Source organism: Sceloporus undulatus, chromosome 2 (genome assembly GCF_019175285.1).
Source record: "Sceloporus undulatus isolate JIND9_A2432 ecotype Alabama chromosome 2, SceUnd_v1.1, whole genome shotgun sequence".
In the NCBI taxonomy this organism is placed as follows: Eukaryota; Metazoa; Chordata; class Lepidosauria; order Squamata; family Phrynosomatidae; genus Sceloporus; species Sceloporus undulatus.
In genome coordinates this window covers 104,271,065-104,295,919 of record NC_056523.1, presented here as the reverse complement: position 1 = coordinate 104,295,919, position 24,855 = coordinate 104,271,065, and the positions used below count along the sequence as shown (strand labels likewise).

General features: G+C 39.4%; 1 protein-coding gene across 8 annotated transcripts in view; it reads right to left on the bottom strand.

Moving 5' to 3' along the window:
• The window catches only part of ARHGAP26 (Rho GTPase activating protein 26), a 402,649-nt gene that overhangs the window by 94,999 nt on the left and 282,795 nt on the right, over positions 1-24,855 (bottom strand). For all 8 annotated transcript variants that reach the window (XM_042450195.1, XM_042450199.1, XM_042450198.1 and 5 more), the window contains 3 exons: positions 19,904-20,063; positions 10,315-10,453; positions 7,358-7,514 (listed from right to left, as the gene is read on the bottom strand). In XM_042450195.1, the coding sequence (XP_042306129.1) occupies positions 7,358-7,514; positions 10,315-10,453; positions 19,904-20,063 (456 nt within the window). The remainder of the gene's footprint in view (positions 1-7,357; positions 7,515-10,314; positions 10,454-19,903; positions 20,064-24,855) is intronic.

Sequence of the window (24,855 nt, the reverse complement as noted above, 5' to 3'; positions counted from 1 at the left end):
ATATTCCCAAAATAACAAAATGGATAGCTGCATCTGATCTGATCTGATGGAGTAAAGAGGTGCAACATTACATTCTTTAAAATTGTACAAGAGTTTGTGGTGATTCATAACTTGAGAATAAACTCTTGAAATTGTCATTCAAAACCAACTTCTCATGGCAAAACAAATAAATAAACCAGGACCAGTCGTTTCCCTACAAAATAAGCCAGATTGGTAGCAATCTCTCTAAACAAAGCATTATTAAAGCTGTCTACTTGAAGTAGGCCAAGTACTACAAAACGCACTGTAAAAATGCAGTTCACTACACAGAGAACAACGGATCAGTTCTTTGAACTGATCAAGGCTTTCATGGAAATTAATCTGACTGGTATTCAAAAGTGCTGACTGCTGAGCTCAGTATTTGCTGTTGTATTACAAACCTATACAATCAGAAGAAAAATCTTTCTCTAGTATATGAACTGAGCATGCAAAAAAAAAAAAAGTGACACTTCTTCTTATGATTTCCTGTTTCCCTGATCTTCTGAAGAGCTCTACAAACCCTTCAGATTCGCCCTTTCCTCTGAATGGTAAGCACAGTCCAATCAAACGAACTCTCCCCAAAGAGAGGGGTTTCCCTCTCTCCTTCAGAAAGCCAGAAGAGAAAATACCAGGAATTTTCTTAAAGAACAACCATTGCTAAAAAATATAATAATCTGAAAACAATCAAGCAAAAGTAACTATGCAGGTTAAGGTAGGTACTACCTCAGGAGCCCTTCACTATCTCCTGACAGGCAAGGCAAGGCAAGGCAAGGCAAGGCATAAATAACCATGTGAAGAGGATCAGGGTACATTAAAAAACAAGTGGGCATATTCTTCAGGATTCAAAGACAGAAACGATGAAAGCCTTAACAATGTCATTTAGGTTGGGAATCCAACCTAGTATACTAGGAGGATCCATTTGTTTGTTTTTGGACATGTGAATGAATGGCTGCAAAATTTATCCCCTGTCCCACACCTTGAGATGCAGTTAAAGGCTGCCTAAAACTGGGCATTTTAGGGTACCAGTGCCAAGCCTTTAAGCCATAGCTAGAACTGTATCTAAAGGACAAATGGCTCTGCTGCTCATCCTCTGTCAAGTGAGACCCTCCCTGGTATTCAAAAGTAGGACTAACCTTTTGATTCTGAAAGGCCCTCCAGAAGATACAGGAGGTTTAGACTGCTTAACAAAATATCACCTTGCATGGTTTATTAGAGCCTTAGAGATAGGATGTCAAAGAGGATCATGATAAATTTAAGCCAGGGAAAGAGTATTCTTTAAGAGGGAAGGTAAAATGATAACATGGTGCATTTGGGCATTATCTCAGAAATCTTCTTTATATGTGGAGGATTAACTGTTCTGGCTGAGGAAGAGCCCTGTTAAGACTGAAGACCAGTATACCCTCAAATATGAAGTTAGCAGCCCAGCTATCCTGTATTTCTAAGTACTACCTATGTTGTAATATACTGTGCTGGAAAAAATAAATCATGTTAGCACACACACTTGCACACCAACTTACTTGGGGATCATTTAGCCACAATTCTGAAGTTTAATATGTGGGCAGTACCCAACCGAAATATAAAGTCGTACTGCAGTAGCTAAACATGTCTGTGTAGTAAATATACCTTAAGGAACAGTCTGGTATCCCAAAATTCCATTCCAGTTACTTGGGAGAATTTCAACAAGGAAGTGCCCTAATTAAACAAACTAACAAAAAAGCTATGGTAACAACTGGGCACTTTACCAAATGCCTGGAATCACAGGGAAGCTGTTTTCAAAAAGAAAAGCTATAAAGTTGGAATGTTTGTATTTCAAATTCTTAATATTCTATTTAAGGAACAAAGGAAACTCTAATGGCATGATTAATGTCCCATTCAGCTTTACCTGCCAAAAGTCTGTTCATTCGCACCCTAGAATTACCAAAGCTAATAGAGAGAGAGGGAGAGGAGGATAAGGAGAAAGAGGGAGGGGAGGGAGGCAGAGAGAAGCTGACACTGTAAACTCTAACAATATCAAAATCTACTTTAGAATAGATAAAATATTAATTGTCCTGGGTTAACATTATTGCATACATTTTCTTTTAGTCTCATGCTAGTGAATATAGGCACAGATTGTATCCTGATCTCCTTTCACTATGATTGGACAATGATTGGACTAATGCCATGATTCCCAAACTCTGGTCCTCCAGATGTTTTGGACTACACCTCTCAGAAGCCTCGGTCATCTTGGCCAGTGGCCTGGGAGCCAAAGTCCAAAACGCTTGGAAGGCTAGAGTTTGGGAATCACTGGACTAATAGAAAGGGAGTGCCCACCAATGGCAGTACCTTTCTGTGGTGATGGGATAATGAGATTCTGAGTATGCTGCTGGTAGCAGTGCTGCTGGTAGGATCTCTCATGTCAGGCAGTCATTGGCCTGTTACAGACTGCCAAAATAAAGCTGCTTCGGGTCTCTTTGGAGGTATGCTGTTTAAATGATGCATGCATCCTAAGAATCCGGAAGTTGCACCAAACCTGCACTCCAGTGCTTAGGAATGGAGTGTGGCTTTGGCGCAACCTCCGGACTCTTAGGACCCATGCATCATTTAAATAGCATACCTCCAAAGAGACCCGAAGCAGCTTTATTTTGGCAGTCTGTAACAGACCACAATTTGCTAAGGATACAGACTAAATGTGCCAAACAGTTACTGGGCAGCAGCAGTAGTGAGGGATGACACTGGCAGAGGACCTCTCAGAGAAAACAGCAATTTCACCATAACTAATGCTTGTTAGTACTGCACAGAAGGAGGCCTGGTAAACACTTTTTGATATCTTTTATCATGAAAACCTTATGATGGGACATAAGCTACACAACACATACTATAAGAGCATGACATGTGAGAAGTATGAATAAGGGTAAGCTAGACAGAGTAAACAAGAGCTGGCACACATAAACATTGCAATACCTAGGGTGAGTGAGTTGAAGTGGACAGACATTTTGTGTCAGATAATTACGCAGTGTTTTAATCAGGAAATAAAAATCTAAGAAGAAATAAATGTAATAAATAGTGAAGACAGGTGTAGCCAAAGCAATCAAAGGATATAATGCAAAGTCTGACCAAATCATATCAATAAGACTTCATGGAAAACCCATCAAGATCACCATAATCCAAGTTTATGCTCCAACTACAGAAGGTATGTGTGTGTGAAAGATTCTGTGCTGGAATCTAGGAGGAAACTAACCATACACCAAAACAGGATTTCTTGTTAATCACAGGCAATTGTAATGCAAAATAGGAAACAGAGCAGAATCAAACATTGTAGATTTGCATTTTTAAGTCTGACTTCTCTTCCATCTAGAACTCTAGACTAACACAGTTGGAGACAAACATGAGGAAACTTCAAAACGTTGGTTTTTTAAAATGCATGAAAAACAGAACTTGGTGATGATTGGGGTGATAATGGGAGGAGGCAAGGGTCACCAGAAGCTGATGGACGACAGAACCCAGGAAAAGCGTCTTCTGCACTGATGGGCAGCCCAAAATCCAAGTTGGTCTCTTCAACTGCCTCTCATTGCAACCCATAAACACTGAACCGTTATACAGTTAATCTTTTAGATGAGAATCTAGTACAGTAGAGTCTCGATTATCCATCATAAACAGGGTTGACTAATAGATACCCGAAAATGTCGGATAATCCAGAGGGTCATTTTGTCCTCAACGATGGCGCACATGCACCCATGCCACCATTGGGGACAAAAGTCCCTTGCCTCCCTCCTTCTCTCCCTCCCTCCCATCTCCTTCCCTCCCTCCTTCCCTGCGTGCAGGGATGGCTCCATTACGCTTTAAACACAGGAGAAGGACAGGGGAAGCATGTGGGGTGTGAACTCTGATCGCACGATTTGGACAATTGAAAGCCGATTTAAAGACACAAGGAGGACACTAAGCCTCCCGTGTGATAATCTCTACAGTTTCCTACACTACAAAAATGAAGAGCAGGTTGACATGTTTCAACAAACATTTATTCAGCAATAACAATATGCATGTGAAATCAAACAACCAAATCAGGGAATCTTTGCATAAGTAAACAAAAACAGTTTGAATCTTCTAGAGACCATCTGAAATCTTCTTCTAAACTGCATCCAGGGATGCATTCTTTCAACATTCACCACTTTTCTTTTGATTTTCATTTTGGTGGCAAAACTTCTAGATCTATGCTTTTTAACATGCTGACCATAGTTGGTGAAGAAGCTTATCTGGTCTTCTCTTTACTTTGTTTTGCTGTAAGGCAGTTGTTCTCAATGTCTACATGAAGACATTGCGCACATACAGTACCCACTTGATGCAATATGTGAATAAAAATATTTTGTTTTTTAAGTGTGTGTATTTTTGTTTCTGCATTCATGTATATGCACATTTTAACATTTTATAAGGAAATAAAATTGTCCAAAGTAGAAGGTGTATTTAAATAAATTCAATACTCACCATACTGTCACACACAGCCACACTCACATAAGCCAGTGCTCACAAATAGTGCTCACTGTTGTGTTCTTTCATTCCTTTTTCTTTCACTCACTCACATACTCATTTACTCTCTCTCTCACACACACAGTCATACAAAAACATTCATTCTCTTGTGTATATGCATGTATTAAAAACAAGATGAAGAGTATGACTGTGTGTGTGTGTGTGTGTGAGAGAGAGAGAGAGAGAATTTGTGTGGGAAGATGTGTGTGAATGAAGATATCCAAATGAGACATAAAAAGCGCATTACTGAGTTTGTATGAGAATTAGTGCGTGACAGAAAGTCACTCATACACTGAGAGAGGTGCTGAGGATGTGTGAGAGAAAGTGTTGAGGCTGCAGCAGAAGTCTCATCACATGAACTGGGTGGGAGAAGAAGAAATGGTGGCTTGGATGGCCCCACTCCAGAGAATTCAATCCAGCAAACTTCCCCTCTCTCCTCCTCCCTCACGCAGAAGTGGCTGCTTCAAACATCCACCTCACTTTTCTCTTCCCCTCCAGGACATAAAAGGTTTGAGAAGAGGAGGGGAGGGGGGAAATCAGGGCCTCCAAGTCTTCCACCTCTTCTCCCATGGAGCAACTCTTGCACTCCCCCAAGGGTCCCACCCCACCATTTGAGAACCACTGCTGTAAGGGATTCTAGAGGTTACCACTGTTTAGTAGGCAAGCACAGTTGCAGTAGGATCAGCTAGAGTAGAATTCCATTTTTTCCAAGATTAAGCTTTTTTTTTATTGCATAAACTCTGTTGCATCTCAACACCAAAGTCGGTGTTTCTCCAGTCCTCCTTCCAATGCTTTTTATGTACAGCGCTGTGCAAATCTACAACACTATATAAATAATAATAATAATAATAATAATAATAATAATAATAATAATGCTAAAAAAATTCCAGCTAAACAAAGGATAAAGAAAAAGGAAGGGTAGTACAGGCATTAAAAAGCCTTAATAAAAAGGAGTGCCACTGTCCAAGGTTTTTTTACCTGAGGAATGTCTGTACTAGTGTGAAAGATTTTTACAAAAGAGTTAAGAGATATAGTGTTAAGATTAATTCAAAGACCTAGCTGTGTTAGTCTGGAAAATCAGTTTGTAAATCTGTCACAATCCATTTCGAGGCATGCAAAAGCGTTTTGTGGCAAATGCCCGTTAGCGCGGGTCATTTAGAATCGGGGCAAAAGCCGTCTCTTTTGAAAAAACCTGGGTTCTGCGAAATATGAACTTGTCCCGGAGGTTTTTAAATTTGACAGCATTTGCACACCCTGCCCGCCGGATTTTTTTTAAAAAAGGAGGGGGGAGGCCCTCATCCGCTTAGCCAATGACTGCAAGAAAGTCACCTTTTACAAAAGCAGAACTAATTTGATTGACAGCAGAGGACTCTTCCTTTTAAACCGGTTTAAAGAACTGCAATGGCGTTCCGGGGTTAAATACCCTGAGTAAGGTATTTATAGCGGGCACTTACATCTGGAGGCATTCAGAAGGAGGGGTGGGGTGGAAACCAAATCTTCCCAGTTCCTTCCAGTGCAAAAGTGCCAGTGGGGCCTAAAATTAAGGCATACAACCTTGCTAATTCCTTTTTCTTTTTCTTTTAAATGTGCTTCACTCATTTCTTATATTTTCAGAAGAACTGCCTGCTGTACAGTTTGAGCATGGGAGAGAAAGGTATAAATTGCTAAATATATATATCTACACACACAAAACCCCTGCAGAATTCAGTGTTTCAGACTTCAATAAGCAAACATTATATGCCCTTCTCAGCTTTGAAAATGCCTTAATAGAAGGCAGGCATCTGAGTGACAGCAAGACCACTTTGGCAAAAATGTAAGCTATGAAAGTTCTAGAAGCACAGATGCTTATAATGTGGGCACTGGTCAGAAGTAAACCAGTCAATGCATTAGCCACACACATTTGAATAATTCAAAGTTACAGAGTACACATAACTAATGCCAAAAGCAGCAGCTTTTGTCTCCTCCTTCTCTCTTTCCCAGGGCTATGTTCACTACTACAAAACATAAGCCATCATGCCATCAGCTGTTGGGCTTCTCTGCCCACCTGTGTTCCAGTAGCTGCCAATGACAGAGGGATGCAAGGCCAAGAAAACTCACAAACCAACACTCATACAGAGGAACAGGGACAAGGTATGGAGCTGTTCTTTTCAGTGGTATCTATAGTTGCTTTGTAACCCCTGGTTCCTGTCAGAGTCCATAACAGATTTTATTTATATGAAAAGGAAGACAGGATGAGGGAGGTTCTGCTAGATAAGGTTGTCAGATACAACAGAGCCCAAGGAAAAGATGGAAATTTTGGCCACAGTGGAGGCTGGTTACACATGTGAGTATTCAGCCAGGAGAGACTGAGAACAATTCAGTAACATAGACCATTCCTCTAAAATTTAGGATAAATGATTTCACTGGAATATTGCCAGCGTACAAACAGCAGAAGAACTGGCATACATTTAGCTGGCAATCTACTGTGCCAAAAGTATGGGAATTTTCTCCTCTGATTCTGGAAGCAAATGAAACAGGACAATACTCCTGCAAAGCCCGCAATAAACACAAGACATGAGCACAAATGAGCAAGCAAGAGTGTAAAACAACATAGTAAAAAAAAAAGTTCACCCATATGTTCAGAACAATAGAAGCTTGGGGTAGGTAGGGGTGGGGGGGAAGCCCAAAATACAATGAAGTCATTTACATCCCTCTGTTCAGAGTCTGAAAATCAAAACCACATAGCTTGTGGTTAACTTTAATGCTACAGAAAAACTGTGGAGCTACAATCTCTGTGGAGAGCTTTGTTTCTAATAAACAGACCTCTGGGTCAGCTGAAAGGAATCATAACTGAACTTACAGTGAGTTTGGCCTGCTGGGTTTAACAACTTCTAAGTCAGGGTCACTTGAGTTCATGTTAGATTGAGGAGTGCTGTTGGAGTGGAGGAAACTGTTGATGTTTGATGATGATATGACTGATTCCAGACTGGAGTTGATGATACTGTTCCTGTTTTCCTCTGGAAGAAAAAATTGCCAACATAAACTGCTGTCAGGGCATTGACATTTATTTAGTTACTAAGAAAGAAAGAGATGGCATTTATCACATTTCATATGAAGGGTCTTCTGCACTAATTGGTAGAAAAGGATTACTCAACAAACTCATAAGTCCAGAAACATCTCCTTCCAGCCCATTTCAAAGGAGTTTATCAGACAAGGGAAATTGGAAGTATAATCCAATGGCAATCTGAATGCAATCATGGGGTTTAAAGTTATTGTGTGATAACTCACTACACGCAAATTCAGGCAATGAGAAGCCAGTTCGATCGCAATTCGCATTCACGTAAATTAGCTGAACTAGTGAATTCACATGAATGTGTTCTGGCCCCACTTTCTTTTCATTAGAAATTAAGAGAAATTCCTCACGTGTGATAAAGTCTAGAGAAACATACAAATCTTATTCTTGAGACTTGACAACAATCATCTACTTACATATTAATGATAAAACAACCACAGCACAACACTGATGGTACAGCTGACAGTCCTGCTATGTCCAAACTGGACACATTGTAAAGTATCTCTTTTTAGGTTTAGTGCTAATGTTTTTGTTTGTTTGTTTTTTAATGCAAATTGCTATCACTAGATAGGCTAGTAATTAACATCATTACAGCAAGCAAGCCAGAGAGATGTATCTTTTCTGCACTGACAAAAAAGTTCCAGCAGGTAGCTGTTCTTTCCTTTTTATATAAAAAGTGCACATCAAGTGTTGAATCGAGATTCACTGATAAATTGAGAATGAATCAAGACCTGAAATTGGGGAAGATTGAGAATACCTGTTGTTCTTCACATTGTAAGACCTCCTACAGCTAAAAAGGCTAAAGGTTTTGATTTCTAAGATTGACAATGACTGGGTTATACATAGAAATAGAATGGATTGAACAGAGATGGCTTTTTTTTAAAACAAAAGAAACTCAATCCTTACATAAGTTTCAGATCTTTAAAGTTGAACAGAAAAAGCCCAATAAACTAAGAGAAAAGACCACTAAACACAAAGAAACCAGAAGTAGTATCCCAATGGCACAACCTTCTAATGGTAATTAAGTTTGACATCTATTATTTGTCTGGCTCAATGCTTGCTGGCTTTTTTATAAACACAAAAATTATCTTGCAGGGAATGCAAATTACTTCGGCATGTTTCACAAGCAATAATGGGCCTTGATTGAGACACAAGACTTGTATAAACTGTTTTATTGTATTTTGTTGTTAAAAGTAAAAAAATATATATATTTTTAAAAAAGACTTGTATAAAGTTGCCGGCACATGTAAAGTGCCAATAGCTACAGTTTCTGAAAGTGGTAGTTTACTTATCAGTGACATGAACTTGCTTAGGGCATCAGTTAGAGAACAATATCAAAGTTGCTCTCTTTTAATTCTGGGCTGCCTTTATTAGTCAAATCACTTGAAATGGTGATAGGTGCAGGGAGGTATGAGAAAGCAGGGTAAAAGGTAAAGGTTTCCTCTTGACATGAATGTCTAGTCGTAACCAAGTGTACGGGGCAGTGCTCATCCGTTACTAAGCCGAAGAGCCCGCATTGTCCAAAGACATGTCCATGGTCATGTGGCCAGCATGACTGCACAGAACATTGTTACCTTCGCACTGAAGTGGTACCTATTTATCTATTTGCATTTGCATGCTTTAGAAATGCTAGGTTGGCAGGAGCTGTGAATAGTGATGGGAGCTCATCCCATCATGCAGTACTTGGACCTTGAACTGCCAACCTTCCAATCACCAAAACTGGCATCTTAACTACTAAGCCACCGCATCCCAAGACACTGATCATATTGGTGGGGTTGATAGGAATCATGGTTCTACATGTTAGAGAGACTGTTGGCAGTAGGGAGGTGGTTTTAAAAACATAGCCTGCGAGGGAGAGAATAGGCTGGCCCAGCTCCACCATGGCTAACCTGAAGATAGAGGCTCCTCCCTCCATAACTGTCACCCATCGGCCTGCGAGGGAGAGAATAGGCTGGCCCAGCTCCATCAGGGCTAGCCTGAAGATAGAGTCTCCTTCCTCCATAACTGTCATCCTTCAGCCTGGGAGGGAGTGAATAGGCTGGCCCAGCTCCACCAGGGTTAGCCTGAAGATAGAGGCTCCTCCCTCCATAACTGCCATCCTTCAGCCCGCGAGGGAGTGAATAGGCTGGCTCAGCTCCACTAGGGCTAGCCTGAAGAAGAAGAGCCCTCCCTCTAGTCCATCTGCCTTGGTCCAGGCATCAGAGGGAGAGAAAAACCACTGGACTTCATCCCCTTTCCCACCACCATTCCCTTCTCCTTTTGTGTCGTGTCTTTTAGATTGTAAGCCTGAGGACAGGGAACCGTCTTATTAAAAATAATTATTGTAAGCCGCTCTGAGAGCCATTAGGGCTGAAGGGCGGGGTATAAATAACGTAAATAAAAATAATAATAATAGTGTTCTATTATTGCCCTTGTGTGTCATTTTGCCTAATGTTGATAATGTCTTCTAGACAATCTGGAATGACACAGTAAAATTTTTACAACTACAGTGAGCCCTTCCCATAAGCAGGGGATCTATTGTGGACATCACCGCCACTGTGTGTAAAGGAAAAACATGTATGTTCAAGCCCTGTTTAAAACAATGGCCGTGCACTCCACAGGCACACCATTATTGCTTCCAGGGCTTGCCTTCCACACAAGGTTAAAGCCGTGTATGGCGTGCCCACATAAGCACGGGTGCACTGTATTGCACATTGCCCAATTTTTACCACACCATCTGTTTCACACAGGATTAAGATACATACGCTTTTCACTGGGTTGCATAGTATGGAAGAGGGTTAAGGGCCTCTCACTGCATGATGGTGGTTTTGAATCTGTACTTCTCTTTCGAGATAAAAGCAGCTGAGAATTTGATTGCAGTGTTTCTGGAACTGTGTTAAATATCTGTAGACAGACAGAGAGACAAACAGATAGTTGTTGTTGTTTTTTAAAGTGAAGAGTTTGAGAGAGCCAGGAACGCAGCACAGCAGCTCTTGACAATGGCTGTAATGATTAGTCTAAAAATTTTTTGTTAAGACACACAACTTTCCATACCTTGCAAATATTTCTAGGTTTAAGCATTGTTTTACATTATGAATGATTTCATCACTACTTTGGATGAAAATATACATTTTTTTAAAAAAGCTCAGAAATTATTTAACTTTTCTGATTACACAGACAGTTTAATGGCCTGCAAAGTAGATATATTTTGGCAATCTCTATCTGACTGTAATTCAACCAATTGTTCCAGGAAACCTCAAGCTGCAATTTTGTTGTTGACATCAACAGCAAATTCCAGTACTGCACAATGCTCTTAAGATGCATGTAACTAAGTTCATACTGAGGGCACACGCTGATTCACCAGATATTTATTGGAGAGAAGTTGACAGGTTAATCAATGACCTCACTGGACTGATGCTAGTCTAAATTACCCTTCTTCTTCTTTATTAAATCTTCAGAGGCAAAAGGACTGCCATCTAAACACTTGAATCAGAGCTGGGAATTAAACCACAAAACTTATTGTAATTTCACAGCACTGGCAATTGGAGTTGATCTTTATGAAATATCCAGGGAACTTCACACTGGCGTTCACTATGCAAAAGATTTATATAGAGGAGAGGTGATAACCACATATCCACTAGATCCTTGCCCTTCTTAGTTCATTCAAAAGGCAAGAAGGGGACTGGCACAAGGCAGAGTTCCAACATGCTTAAAGGAGGAATTTGTGAGGCTTTTTGTGAGAGGGGGAACCTCCCCTGGATCCTTCTATAATGGATAACTATTGGCCAATATCCAATATTTCATTTTTCAGCATGGTTTGGTTGCCCCCAGGTTCAGAGATACCTGGATGACATGCATTCTTTTGATCTATTTCAGTCTGGTTTCATGTCTAGTTTTGGAATGGACACGTGTTGGTGGATGACCTCGTATGCCAGGAACTAAACAGGGGAATATATGTCTCTGTTAGTTCTGCTGGACCTCTTAGTGGCTTTCAATACCATCAACAATGATTTCTTTTGAACCGCCTCATTGGCATTGGACTTGGGAGCACTGTTTTGCAGTGGCTCTGTTCCTTCCTGGAGGAGCAAAGCAAAAAGGTGGTGCTCAAAGACTCCTGTTCAACTCTTTGGCCATTGGTCTGGGAAGTCCCTCAGGGCTCAGTACTGTCCCCTATGATGTTCAACATCTTCATGAAACTGATGGGAGAGGTTGTCCAGAGATTTAAGGGTCAGTGCCACCAGAACACTGATGAGACCCAATTCTATTCTTCTTATCCACCTAACTCCAAAGAAGTGGTATCTGGCATTAGCAATGAACTGAATGAAGGCAAACAAACTGAAGCTCAATCCAGACAAGACAGAAGTGCTCCTGGACAGTCAAAAGGCAGATGAGGGAATAGGGATACATAACACTCCCCCTGAAGACTCAAGTTTGCAGTTTGGATATATGCTGGACTCAGCCTTGAACCTGAAGGCTCAGGTTTCTGAAGTGGCCAGATGTACCTCTGCACATTTAATGCTTGTGCAACAATTGTGCCTTTTCCTAGAGATGTTTGATCTGGCCACAGCAACATATGCCTTGGTCATAGCCCATCAGGATTACTGTAATGTGCTCTATGTGGTGGTTCTCCCTTTGAAGAGTGTTCGGAAACTTTAATTGGTACAAAGTACTGCAAATGCAATGTTAACTGGGGCTGGTTACAACTCTCCTGTTACAACAGCGACACAGGCTGCCAGTTTGTTTCCAGGCACACTTCAAAGTGCTGGTTATGAACTACAAAGCCATACATAGCGTTGGTCCAGCCTATCTGCCAGCCTATATCTCCCAATGTAAGCATGTCCAAACCCTGGGATCTGCAGGAAAGGCTCTTTTCATGGTCCTGTCACCTTTACCGGTAGGTTTGGTGGGAACACTAGAGTCTTCTCAGTGACTGTCCTCACTTGTACTTTGGAACTTCCTCCCTGGGAAGGCTAGAATAGCTCCCTCCTTGCTGTCTTTCCATCTGTAGTCCAAACCTTTTCTATTCAGACAGGCTTTTAGAATTGAAAAAGAGCTGTTAAGTGTTGTGTTATTTAAAATTGTATTGTTTATTGTGTTTAAAATCTTATGGAGTGTGTTTTTAATATAGTTCCTGCTTCAATTCAGTTAAATGTGGCTTTTGTATGTTTTTAATTGCAATCTTTTAAATGTGTAATGCCTTGCGAGTGCCAGTCTTGGGGAAAAGGTGGAATATAAATACAGATGATGATGATGATGATGATATTCTCTTGCTCTAGTTACCAGCATTGAACTCCCTATCAAAATAACATAAACCACAGCCATCTCTTTATCTCAGGAATAGAGGAGAAACATCTTTAAAATATTCATGTGCACTGACACATGATCCAGACCATGGGCTTCCAACCAGCTCTTAATTCCTTGCACCTTAAACTGAACAATCAGCCCTAGAGCAATCAAATGTTCAAGAGTTAAAAAGCTACTGGAATGAATACAGTCAGACTACATTTTAGAATCCATTGTATAGCTTTATTAGATCCAGAGAGACTGAAGTATTGGGACAGGATTAAAAGAAAATGAACGTCTTTCTTACTAAAACATACTCTAAGCAGATATATTTATATATTTCAAAAGAGCCATTACAATGTTGGTTGAACCAAGGCAAGTTGCTCATTTTACACAAGCAAACTGGGGGCAGACGGAGAGAGGGGACCAGTTAGAAGGTTAATATTTTTTAAAATTTATTTTAAACTGCAGACTGGGCCAGCCAGAAAAATCAGCAGTAGCAGAACATGCCATAAAACATCCTGGACATAAAATCCTGTTTGAAAACACTGAAATTCTGGACCATGCCAACCACTACCATGTCAGGATGCACAGGGAAGCCACTGAAATCCACAAACATCTGGATAATTTCAACCAGAAAGAAGAAACCCTTAAAGTGAACAAAATTTGGCTACCTTTCCTGAGGAATAGCAAAGTAAGGACTCAGGAAATGCAAATGGGAAACCATTCAGAGTGAGGGGCTTTCCCAGCAGATAATGATCACCAATTAGCAGACATTAATCCTCGTTTGCATTAGCCTCCCAGGCTGAGGCTGGTCATCAGCACAGAACAATACACATGCAAATCACTCCTGCATTCCCAGGCTCACACAGTATATATACACCCAACTTTTTCCAGGCAAAGCATTCTCTGAAGATACCAGCCACAGATGCTGGCAAAACGTCAGGAAGAAAATTTTCTAGAACATGGCTACATAGCCCGAAACCCCCCCAAAACCAAAATTTATTTTACTTATTTAATTTTTATGCCACATTTCTCCCGTTATGAACCAAAGCAAACCCTTCCATGGGCACATAGCTAATGAGTTCCTAAGAGCAGATACTGTGATGGTCAAAAAAACATGAGAGGTGGCACAACATGAAGGGAGGTGGCACAACAAGCTGGAAGTTCTCCATTCTCTCTCTCGACTTCTTCAATGCAAGGTTCATATTAATGAATTAACAGAAATTTTCTGGTTACCCAGCTGGCTTGGATGTGTTAGAGTAATACTGACATTCAGACACACTACCTTTCCAGAACTGATCTTGAAAAAAAGGAGATGGTTGACAAGATTTTCAATCACTCCTCTGCATGTGTTCTGCAACAATAAAATACAACCATTGATAAAATTTCAAAAGAGAACCAAGCTCAAGGGAGAGGCGACTACAACTCTTAAGGAACACAACCTCAAGTAGCAACTCTCTCCACTACAAGCTGTTCAAAGACTCCAGAGACAGAAAAAGAAGTAAGCCAGAGAGACAACATCTCTGACCCATTTATTAGGAAGACACATAAACTGGTTGACTTTATAGAGGAAGAGGAAAAGGAAGAAGAACTGGTGCAGATGTTTGGCACTCTTTCGCCTGAGGAACAACAAGTTATTTTGAGTAAATTAAGTTAAAGCTGAGCTACAATCAGCAACTGTAGCTACAGCAACAATCAACTCTCTATTACCTGCCAGTCACTCCTCAGAACCATTACCAACACTTATAACCTCTGAGTATTTTGTTAAGAAAAAAAGATGAAGGCATAGTAGCCTTCAGAGTTCCACTGTACCATCATTCAGACAATTAATTGGACAATTTGTTGAGAAGCCAGTCTGTATGACTATGGAAACAGATGGGGAGAACTAGGTTCCATAAGGATTAATATTAGAAAATAAGCTGTTATAAGAAGAAGGTTTTAAAATTCATTTCTGATTATATGTTATATATTTTATATTTTAAAGCGCAAGAGTTGTGAATTTATGGGAAATTTGGCATCTACAAGTATCTAAGGGACTGCTAGCATAACCTCTAGTAGACCCCATACAGGTTCATAAACAAGAATTACCTTTCTTTTTCTTTTTCTGCTATAAAATTATAATGGATAGTGTCAAAATAGTCTCATTTAACGTAAAAGGACTAGGTTCAGGGCTTAAAATCCTTAAACAAATTACTCCCATGCACCCAAACATCCTGTTCATACAGGAGACACATAACAGGGGATCTAAGCCTGTCTTCCCAGAAGCATGATTCAGAGAATAATTTGTGGCCGGCGGTAATGGGAAGGCAAGAGGAGTAGCTATTGTGTTTGATAAATCTACACCATTCCAGCTCCAAGATATTAAGAGGGACCCTAGGGGTCGATTTATTATACTCAAAGGTGTACTTGCTGATTGATTGGTCACCTTGGGTAATTTTTATGCCCCTAACGTGAATTTATGCTCACTTTTTTGGATGCTTTAGATGCAACATCAGCTAGGGATGTAGTAATAGGGGGAGATGGAAATGCTGTTCTAAAGCCATCCCTTGACCGCGAATACCACTCCAGTAATAAGAAATAGAATCTTCCCCATTTACCATTAAAGCGCCTCAACAGTATGGGTTTAATCGATCCCTGTGCACTTTGCACCCATTGGAATGGAACTATACCTATTATTCCCCAAACCATCAGTCTTATTCCAGAAATGATTATTTCTTTGTGAATAAATCTCTCATGCCTCACATAGATGAAACCACAATTGAGCCGATACTTTATTCAGATCATGCACCAATTACACTAAACTGGACATTAAATATAGATTCATGCCCAACAAAAATTTGGCGTTTTAGTCCCAAGCTATTCCTAAATACCCAATTTTGCGAACAAATTCAGGAGTCCATCCAATTCTTCTATGTGGAAAATAAGACAGAAGAAACCACAGAAGCAATGCTTTGGGATACTCTCAAAGCAGTTTTGAGGGGCCATCTGATTCAGGAAGGGGCAATACAGAAGAAAATTAAGGAAGCTAAAAGAACTACTCTTTTATTAGAAATTGCAGCCCTTACACAGTCTCACAAAGCATTTCAAAATCCAGACACCTTTGTTCAGCTATCCAAAAAAAAAAAGAGCTGAATTGGAGGAGTTAGATCTAACTACAAAGGCCCACTATTATGAATATAGTAATAAGAACTCTAAACTTCTAGCTAAACTTATCAAAATAAAGGGCAGAAAAGAACTATTTAATGAATACATAACATTTCTACACAAGAGGGCAACATTTTGACCAAACTAAAGGTGATATCAGAAGAATTCCAAAAATTTTATACTGCTCTATATATCTCTGAATTACCCAAAGAAACAGTCATGCAGGACTTCATTAGGTCACTGAACCTTAAAACATTGAGCGCTGCACATAGAGAAATGCTTAATAATCCAATATCAGAACAAGATGTGAAATCAGCTATTGCAAATTTTAAAATGGGCAAATTACCAGGCCCAGATGGGCTCACGGGGGAATTCTATAAAATTCTTTCTGAGGACCTATGCCCTCACCTTGTAAAACTATTTAATGAATTTCTCTTTACCACCACCTAGCGGGAAACTCTCAAGAATCATTCTACTTTCTAAAACATCTGCAGTTAATCCCATGGTAAAGGATTTCAGGCCCATCTCACTTATTAATCAAGATGCCAAGCTTCTTTCATGTTTTCTAGTTCACAGGATTAACACCTTTATAACTGACTATATTCATGATAGTCAGGTTGGTTTTATGGCAGGCCGAAGATTAGCTGATGCCACTGAACATCATATATGATGCTAATCACTCACATTCTCAACTCTCATTGTTATCTTTGGATGCCCTCAAGGCATTTGATAGATTAGAATGGCCTTATCTTTTTGGGGTTCTGGAAGGTATGAATTTTGGTTCACAGTTCACAGCTCTAGTCAGAAACCTTTACATAGGGTCAGCAGCACCAATATATATAAACAGGCAAGAATCTCCAAGGATAGATCTCTGCAGAGGCACCAAACAAGGGTGCCCTCTGTCACCAGTGTTATTTGCCTTAGCAGTAGAGCCCCTTGCTGATTCTATTAGGAATAATCCTAAAATTCATGGTTGGCTCCATGGCATGCGGGAGCATAAGTTAAATCTTTATGCAGATGATGTTCTTATATTTCTTCAAGACATGTTTTCCACTGCTCTGATATAAAAGCAGGCTTCAGAGTCAACTTACAAAAATCCAAACTACTTTGTCTTAATATCCCCTCAGATAAGCAATTGAAATGGCAACGTTTGACAAGCTTCCATCTTTGTCCATCGGGTTTCACTTACTTAGGTATATTAATTACAAAAAGATCCACTCCAACTGCTCCCACGGAATTATAAACCACTCACAGATTGGATGAAATCTAAATTGAAACTCTGGAAAACATACACACTGTCATTGTTGGGTAAGATAGCTTTATTAAAAATGAACCTTCTACCCAAGTTTTTGTTTTTGTTCCAAATGATTCCTCTGTCCCCTCCTAGTTCATATATTATTTCATGGAGAAACCAAACAGACAACTTTATATTTGCAAGTAAACCAATTCGATTTCCTAAAAAAATGACGATATATGAAATCTAAGCATGGAGGTCTTGCTATATCCAACCTGGAATACAATTTTGCAACATTTCAGTTAATCCAAGCTATCCAGCTCATTAAGAGATCTACTTCTACACTTTGGGTAGAACTAGAAATAAGTATAGAAAAACCTCAATCGGTCAGCCCTTTTTTCCTAACATTTCAGCCAGAACTCTAAACAACATAGAACCCCCCCCCCTTTTTTTTTGGACATCACTTTCAGTTTGGAGGAAATGGTGCCATCTGATGGCTCCCAGCCCTTCCCCAATTAGACCATTCTTACTACACCCTTCCTTTTTTAGCCCAGATAAATTCACACAATTTAAATGATGGGAAGATAAGGGCATCTATACTATACAAGACTTATTTCAGAATTCTAGACCTAAAAATACAGAAAGCATTTCAAATGTGGTGTCGCCTCTTAGACCCTCTTGGCTCCAAATTCAACAAATTATCTCCTTTGTGTCCCAACTAGTATGGTCAGGATAAATCCCTAGATCACTGACAATATTTGAACGAATGTGTACAGTCCCAGGTCCAACAGTGAAGGGAGTTTCAGCTGCATTATATAACTGGATGGTTGAAAACTCATATGGGAGGGGTACTTTCTATAAAACAGGGTGGGAGTTGGATATACAGTCAGTTATTTCAGATACAGAATGGCATCATATATGGTCATGTCCTCCTTATAAGTCTAAGTCATCTGCCTTACGGGAAAACACATTGAAAGTGGTATACAGATGGTATCTGTCCCCTGTCCAGCTAGCACAAATGACAAGGAAGACATCTTCTTTGTGCTGGAGGGATTGTGGGGCAAGAGGTACATACCTACACATGTGGTTAGAGTGCCCAATTGTCCAACAATTCTGGACACAGATTGTTCAATTGATGTCAGACATCACTAAGCAAAAGGTTAAACCGAGCTCGAAGTTGCTTCTCTTATCAATATTTCAATTTGATAATAAATTTCTCCATCATAAAGAAATTACAGTTATCCCTCCATATTTGCTAGGGTTAGGGGAACAAGACCCCCGTGAATATGGGAAAAACTGCAAATAACAAAAACACTGTTTTTACCTGAGAGGACACCTCTCTAGGAATCTCTAGGTCCTCTAGTGCAACTCTGTGGTCAATGTCCAACATACACTGACCATAGAATGGCACTGGAGTAGCTACAAATGGTCTTTCAGTGCAACTTTTAGTTAAAGTTGACCACAGAGTTGCACTGGAGGACCTAGACAGTCCTAGAGAGAACATATTAATGAAATCCGTGAATAAGCAAATCCGCAAATATGGAGGGATGACTGTATATCCTGTTCAGTTGCTATAGCTAGATTAATCATTGCCAGAAACTGGAAAACAGGTAATCTGTCCATGGATCAATGGTGGACAAAGTTCTGGGAAGGATGGTTAACGGAGAAGCTTGCAGATGATGCCAGGAGCACGTCTGAGGCAAGGAATTCAACCAGTTCAAGGAAAAGTGGTTACCTCTTATAGAATATATTAACTCCAATTCTCATGCTCATATCCCACCACAGCAGCACAGGAGATTTTGGTTTGGAGTTTTCAATGAGACCTCAGTTTTGTAAATCTGTATTTTAGCTTGTGTTTTTAAGGTAGAATGGTGACGTAATTGTGTTTTACTTTTTTGTAAACAATAAAAGCTAAAAAAAACCCAGGAGCTTATAGAGGTGGGGGCCTATAAAATAGCTTTTTGTACCGGCATCAAGAGTATTTATTTGTTTATTTGTTTATTTAGAGTATTTATACCCCATTCTTCAGCCAAAAGGCTCTCAGAGCAGCTTTCAAATTGTTAATTAGACATACCCTGCCATCACTTACAATCTAAACAGACAAGATACAAAAGGAGAAGGGAATGGCTGTAGGGAAGGGGAAAAGTCCAGCAGATTTTCTCTTCCTCTGAGGCCCAGACCAAAGCAGATGGACTGGAGGGAGGACCCTTCTTTTTACTCTGGTTAGGCTCGATGGAGCTGGTCTGCCCCTCTCTCCCTCTGGATGATGGTGGATAAAGGAAGGGCCTTCTTCTTTTTCAGGCTAGGCCCAATGGAGCTGGCCTGCCCTTCTCTCCCTCTGAATGATGGTGCATGGAGGGAGGGCCTTTTTCTTTTTCAAGGTAGGCCTGATGTTGCTGGCATGCCCTTCTCTCCCTATTAGATTCTTTTTACAGAGTAGCCAGCCCCTCCTCTTTTAAGATTTTGACATTTAGGGAGAATAATTTCATTTGGTCCTTGGTTCTTGCCATTTGCTGTGCCTCATTTTTAATTTGCTTCAACTTGCTGCAGTGTTACTAATGATTTTATTTATTTAATGCGGTTGGGGAGGGCTTGCCATCTGCAGATTGGAGAATCTGCGGATGGCCCTGCCCCATTTATTTAGTAGCTTTTTTAAAAAATGGGATAATGTACAAACTCAACAATGTTACCTTTTCATGGTTTTCTATTAAGATCTCCACCACAATATTTTGGAATTTGATATCCATAATCGCAGCAACTGTTTCTTCTTGTGGTCGCATTAATGTTGGTCCGAAAACAACCCCCAGATTTGCAACAGTCATTAGATTCTGTTTGTGGTTCTTCGCAACACTGTAATAAAGAAAAGGCAGAAGATAAGAAACTAGCAAAGCTCCACGGTAGCCCATTTCTCTTTGAGCAAAATCCTACTAAACATTTATATATTATCTGATGTCCTGCAATGTTCAACAGTGTGGAACAGTACAACAAAGCAGCATTTCTACTATATGGTTTTTCTCAATAATTCAGCTAATAAGCCATAAATATAAGCTATTCCCCAAATTTCTCAATAACGTAGCCAGTAAAATAATAATAATAATAATAATAATAATAATAGGATTTATTTATATAAAAAAGAGAAATAAGAGTTATTCCACAATGTTTTAGTTTTCTACTGAAAATCAAAGTGCTCAAGAAAGCACAGATGCCCATATTTTGTTTGATTATTGCTGTGTGTTTTTGATTGTCCATCTCCTACTCTGTTTCTAATTTAAGTTGGAGAATTTCTAAGATTTATTTCAAATCTTACAATATGGACGGTGATTTCTACTGCTTTGCCATACTCTGTACTACAATAATTCCTTCCCAGACTCAATCCATAATGAGCTTCACAGGGACTCAATTAGACTACAATCCTGTTCCCCTAACCACCTCCTCTTTCACTTATATATGTACAGTAAAAGAGGCAAAATACCAAACATAAACCATATACTGAGTCCCAACTTTTCGTGGCACATTACTAATCTATAAGAAATTTCAGAAAGCTAACCGTGTTAGCCCATTTAAGCAAAAAAGGAAATAAGTCTTAGGAGCAGATTCATGGTGGGCTATGTATTCATGCACTGAAAACTACTTTAGGCTTATACATGGGTATATACAGTACAGTTGTCCCTTCATATTCGCTAGGGTTAGGGGAACAAGACCCTCGTGAATATGGAAAAACCGCAAATAACAAAAACACTATTTTTACCTGAGAGGACACCTCTTTAGAAATCTCTAGGTCCTCCAGTGCAACTCTGTGGTCAATGTCCAACATACACTTACCATAGAATGGCACTGGAGTAGCTACAAATGGTCTTTCAGTGCAACATTTAGTTAAAGTTGACCACAGAGTTGCACTGGAGGACCTAGACAGTCCTAGAGAGAACATATCAATGAAATCCGTGAATAATCAAATCCGCAAATATGGAGGGATGACTGTATATCTTTATTGGGCCAACCAAAATGCACAATATATATGTTGCAAGCTTTCAAAGGTGATTTTTAACACCTTTGCTGGATTAAGAAGCCAGTGGAGCTTCAAAAGTTGATTTTAGCTGGTACTGTACTGATAAATACAGTGGAGCAACAGCAAGCGTTCAGTGCTTTAGAGAAAGAGATGCATTGGAAAAAATGTTCTCTTTTGAGTAGTCAAGTCTGTGAGATGATAACAGCTTTATTGTGACCAGATAGGATTCTGATGGAACAAGATGTTAATTTAATGCATGCCTCTGACTAAGGTCAGTGGTGCAACAGGCAATTTCCTTTGACATCACAAATAATCTGCACCACACAATGCCTATGGATTTCAGCAAGAGGAAAAAATGTCTCAAATGAATACAGCCCCAGTTCTGTTTCTATTAGTGTTGGCAAAATAAAACCTCCCATGCATGAAGGACTGAGGCTCAAAAGTGCTATTTCCTGTCTTCCTAAAATGAAAGTAATTGTTCCAAAGGGTGAGAGTTACGATGAAATTGTAGATCGAAGACACAAGCAGATGTAAATAAATAAAAAATAGGTATATATATGAAAAAGGAGTAGTAAGAGTTTGTGAGACCCTAAAGCCAAACAGACACCAAAGGTGTCATTATGTATGCATTTCCCATAAGTAAAATGGCAACATTTTTTAGTTTGTACATTAGCCCATTTTAAAAGAAAGCTACATCTCTGCACCCTGCTCTTTATGTTTTGTAAGGAAGTTTAGAAAAATGTATGTAGACAGAGACTGTTGATTATTAATGAACTGTAATTATTAATGAACTAAACTGTGCCTTATCTTCTTTCATACATACAGTCTCATAAGAGAAATGAAAATCTATATTAAGGAGGAACAGAGCAAATGTGTCCCTACAGAAGATGCATGGATCCAACTTCCACCATCCCAACCCAGCATGGCTAATGGACAGTGGCAAGAAAGGGCACCAACCTATTGCACTGAGAATAAGCAGCACATGTGGGAAGAGAAGTATAAATGACTTTGTTCACAAAAGAGATCTTCTGAACAGAGATGACTGGGCTCACTGCACACCCCAGGAGCCAACTACTTGAAAATTCATGTAGAATATTGCACACAGGAGTCTCATTTTTTAAAAAGAAGTACCTGTACTTAGCAATCTATATCTTGGGAGAGATGTACCTAGGTTAGACTCCTTCTTACCATACCTACTGAGTAGGATATATTTATGCAGGAATAAGCCTCCATCTCTGTACCATCTCTTTATATCTTGTAAGAAAGTTCAGAAAAACATATGTAGAGAGAGACTGTGGAATAATTATTAATGAACTAAATTGTACCATGCATTTTTTCATGCCATTTCAGTTAACCAGGGGAAGTTGCTGCTGCTAAGCAAGCTCTCTTTATAAATGCTAAATTCATGACATTTAAAATATTTAAACATTTCATCTATATTAAAACTCATTCAGTAAAATATAATGAATTTCAGCATTTATAAATCTATACAACAGGACCACTAAAAAGTGGAACTTAATATAGTTTTATTTGATTTCTTGAAGTTAAGATCTTCATTTCAACCGGGCTAAACCTGGTTGTAGTGAGATCCATTCCAGGGAAGAGGAGATATTACTCAGAATGTAATTTCTTGCCAACTCTAACATGCATATCGGAGGGTTTATTGTACCATAAATGCTCTGCTGTAGCTTTAAATTATTCACATATGATATTATGATTGTCCTCTTCTGATCTTGGCACCTGTTTTATTAAAGAGGGAGAAAAGGCCCAACGCTCATAAAATCATAGAATCATAGAGTTGGAAGAGACCACAAGGGCCATCCAGTCTACTGAGGATTAACAACCAATTTCTAACTTCTTTTTTTAAGAATTAGGTTCAGGCCTTGGGAGAAAATGTGGTTGGGAGATTCTGAGAGCTGTAGTGCTAAAATGTATTTTTCCTAAGCTCTAGTTAGCTTGGTGAAGACATGTCTTTATGTGGGCAGTATCTCTGTACTATAGTACTTAAACCAATAAAATGAATGTGTGTGTATATACTTCAAGTCACCTGTCAATTTATGGCTACCCCATGAAGTTTATAGGATTTTTAAGGCAAGGAATTTTTTAAGGCAAGGAATATTCAGAGGTAGTTTTGCCAGTTCCTTCCTCTGAAACCAGGTCTGACTATGCTTAGCTTTCAAGATCAGATGGGATCTGGTGCTCTTGGGTTATTTAGGACCCAAATGAATAGTCTAACAAATTTTTTCTTACTGTAGAGGCTAATCTGTGATATGATTTACAATTTATTCCAAGCTCCATAGATGCCAGGCTTTACAACAGCCCTAGTAGAATCATCCTTACAAAAAGCACTCTATTAGTGCATCTCAAGAATTGGACTGAAAGCTCATGCTGAAATAAATTAGTTAGTCTTATAGATGCTGCTAGATTCCTGTCCCTCCTGCCTTTTTCCATTTTATCCCTCCAAAAGACAGCCCTTCCTACTTCCATCAATAAAGGGAAATGTAAATAGAGTAGGTAACATTAACAACTTCAAAAGGGTTGAAGAAAGGTTTTTCAATGCAGGTCTGACACAGAATGATCCAAAGGCAAGTCTATGGCCCACAGATCTACCAGGGCTGTTGTAAAGCCTGGCATCTATGGAGCTTGCAATAAATTGTGATAGGATCTTTCCTGTCACCTGACATATATGTTATAGCCACATGTAAAAACACACACAGAAATATACTTAATGTGGTGAAGTGTTGCATGGAAAGTTACCATGCCATTAAGTACTAGGAAGATGGAGTCCTAATACATGAACATATCATGTGGTTGACAATCCATGTAATAATTATTCAGTGTTATATATTAGTTATGGCATGCTTCCAAAACAACAATAATACCTGTTAAGACGATGCTATTGAAACAAACAAACAAAAAAAACCACTGACACATTTACAGTGATTGTTTCCCTTCTGTACAACATCATGAGATAAAATATATTCTAGATAATTCAATTGAGAATCTTAGAAGACTGAACAATGTGAATGTCAGTATGTGAACCCTATGAAAACCTAGAAAACCAGTAACTTCTATAAAGCCGGGTGACTTCACAATTCATCTGTTATTGCTTTCTCCATCACAGGAAATCTCTTTCCAAGTTCCTCTAGTTTAGGAAGTGGTTATATTTCCTATTAAAAAGTAGGCAAGTGGAAATTGCATGTACTAAGAAGCAGCTCTTGTTCCCTACTTCACCAAAGGACTACTCTATTCATATCAATGGCAAACAACCATGTGGGTATATAATTGCTTTGAGTCACCATTACATCCTTGCCACCAGGAAAAGGGCACTTGTATAAGAGGAGCAGATGTCTTTCAGTAGACTCTTTCTGGGAAAATAGATGAGAACATGACATGTACAGGTAACAGCAGCAGCACACAAAACAAACACTACCATCTATTCTCGTCTTTACTGACATACAGAACAGTACAATATTTGGTTTAAGGTGTTCTACTATTCCAAGGGAGAACGGGTGGAGGACCAGTTCAGAAAAGAGAGTTCTCGGAAAGCCAAAGAGGCAATTAAAAACCATTCATGTAAATCCAATCCGAATTCTGAAACTTAATTAGGTTACAAATAGCTACCCCTAAGAAATG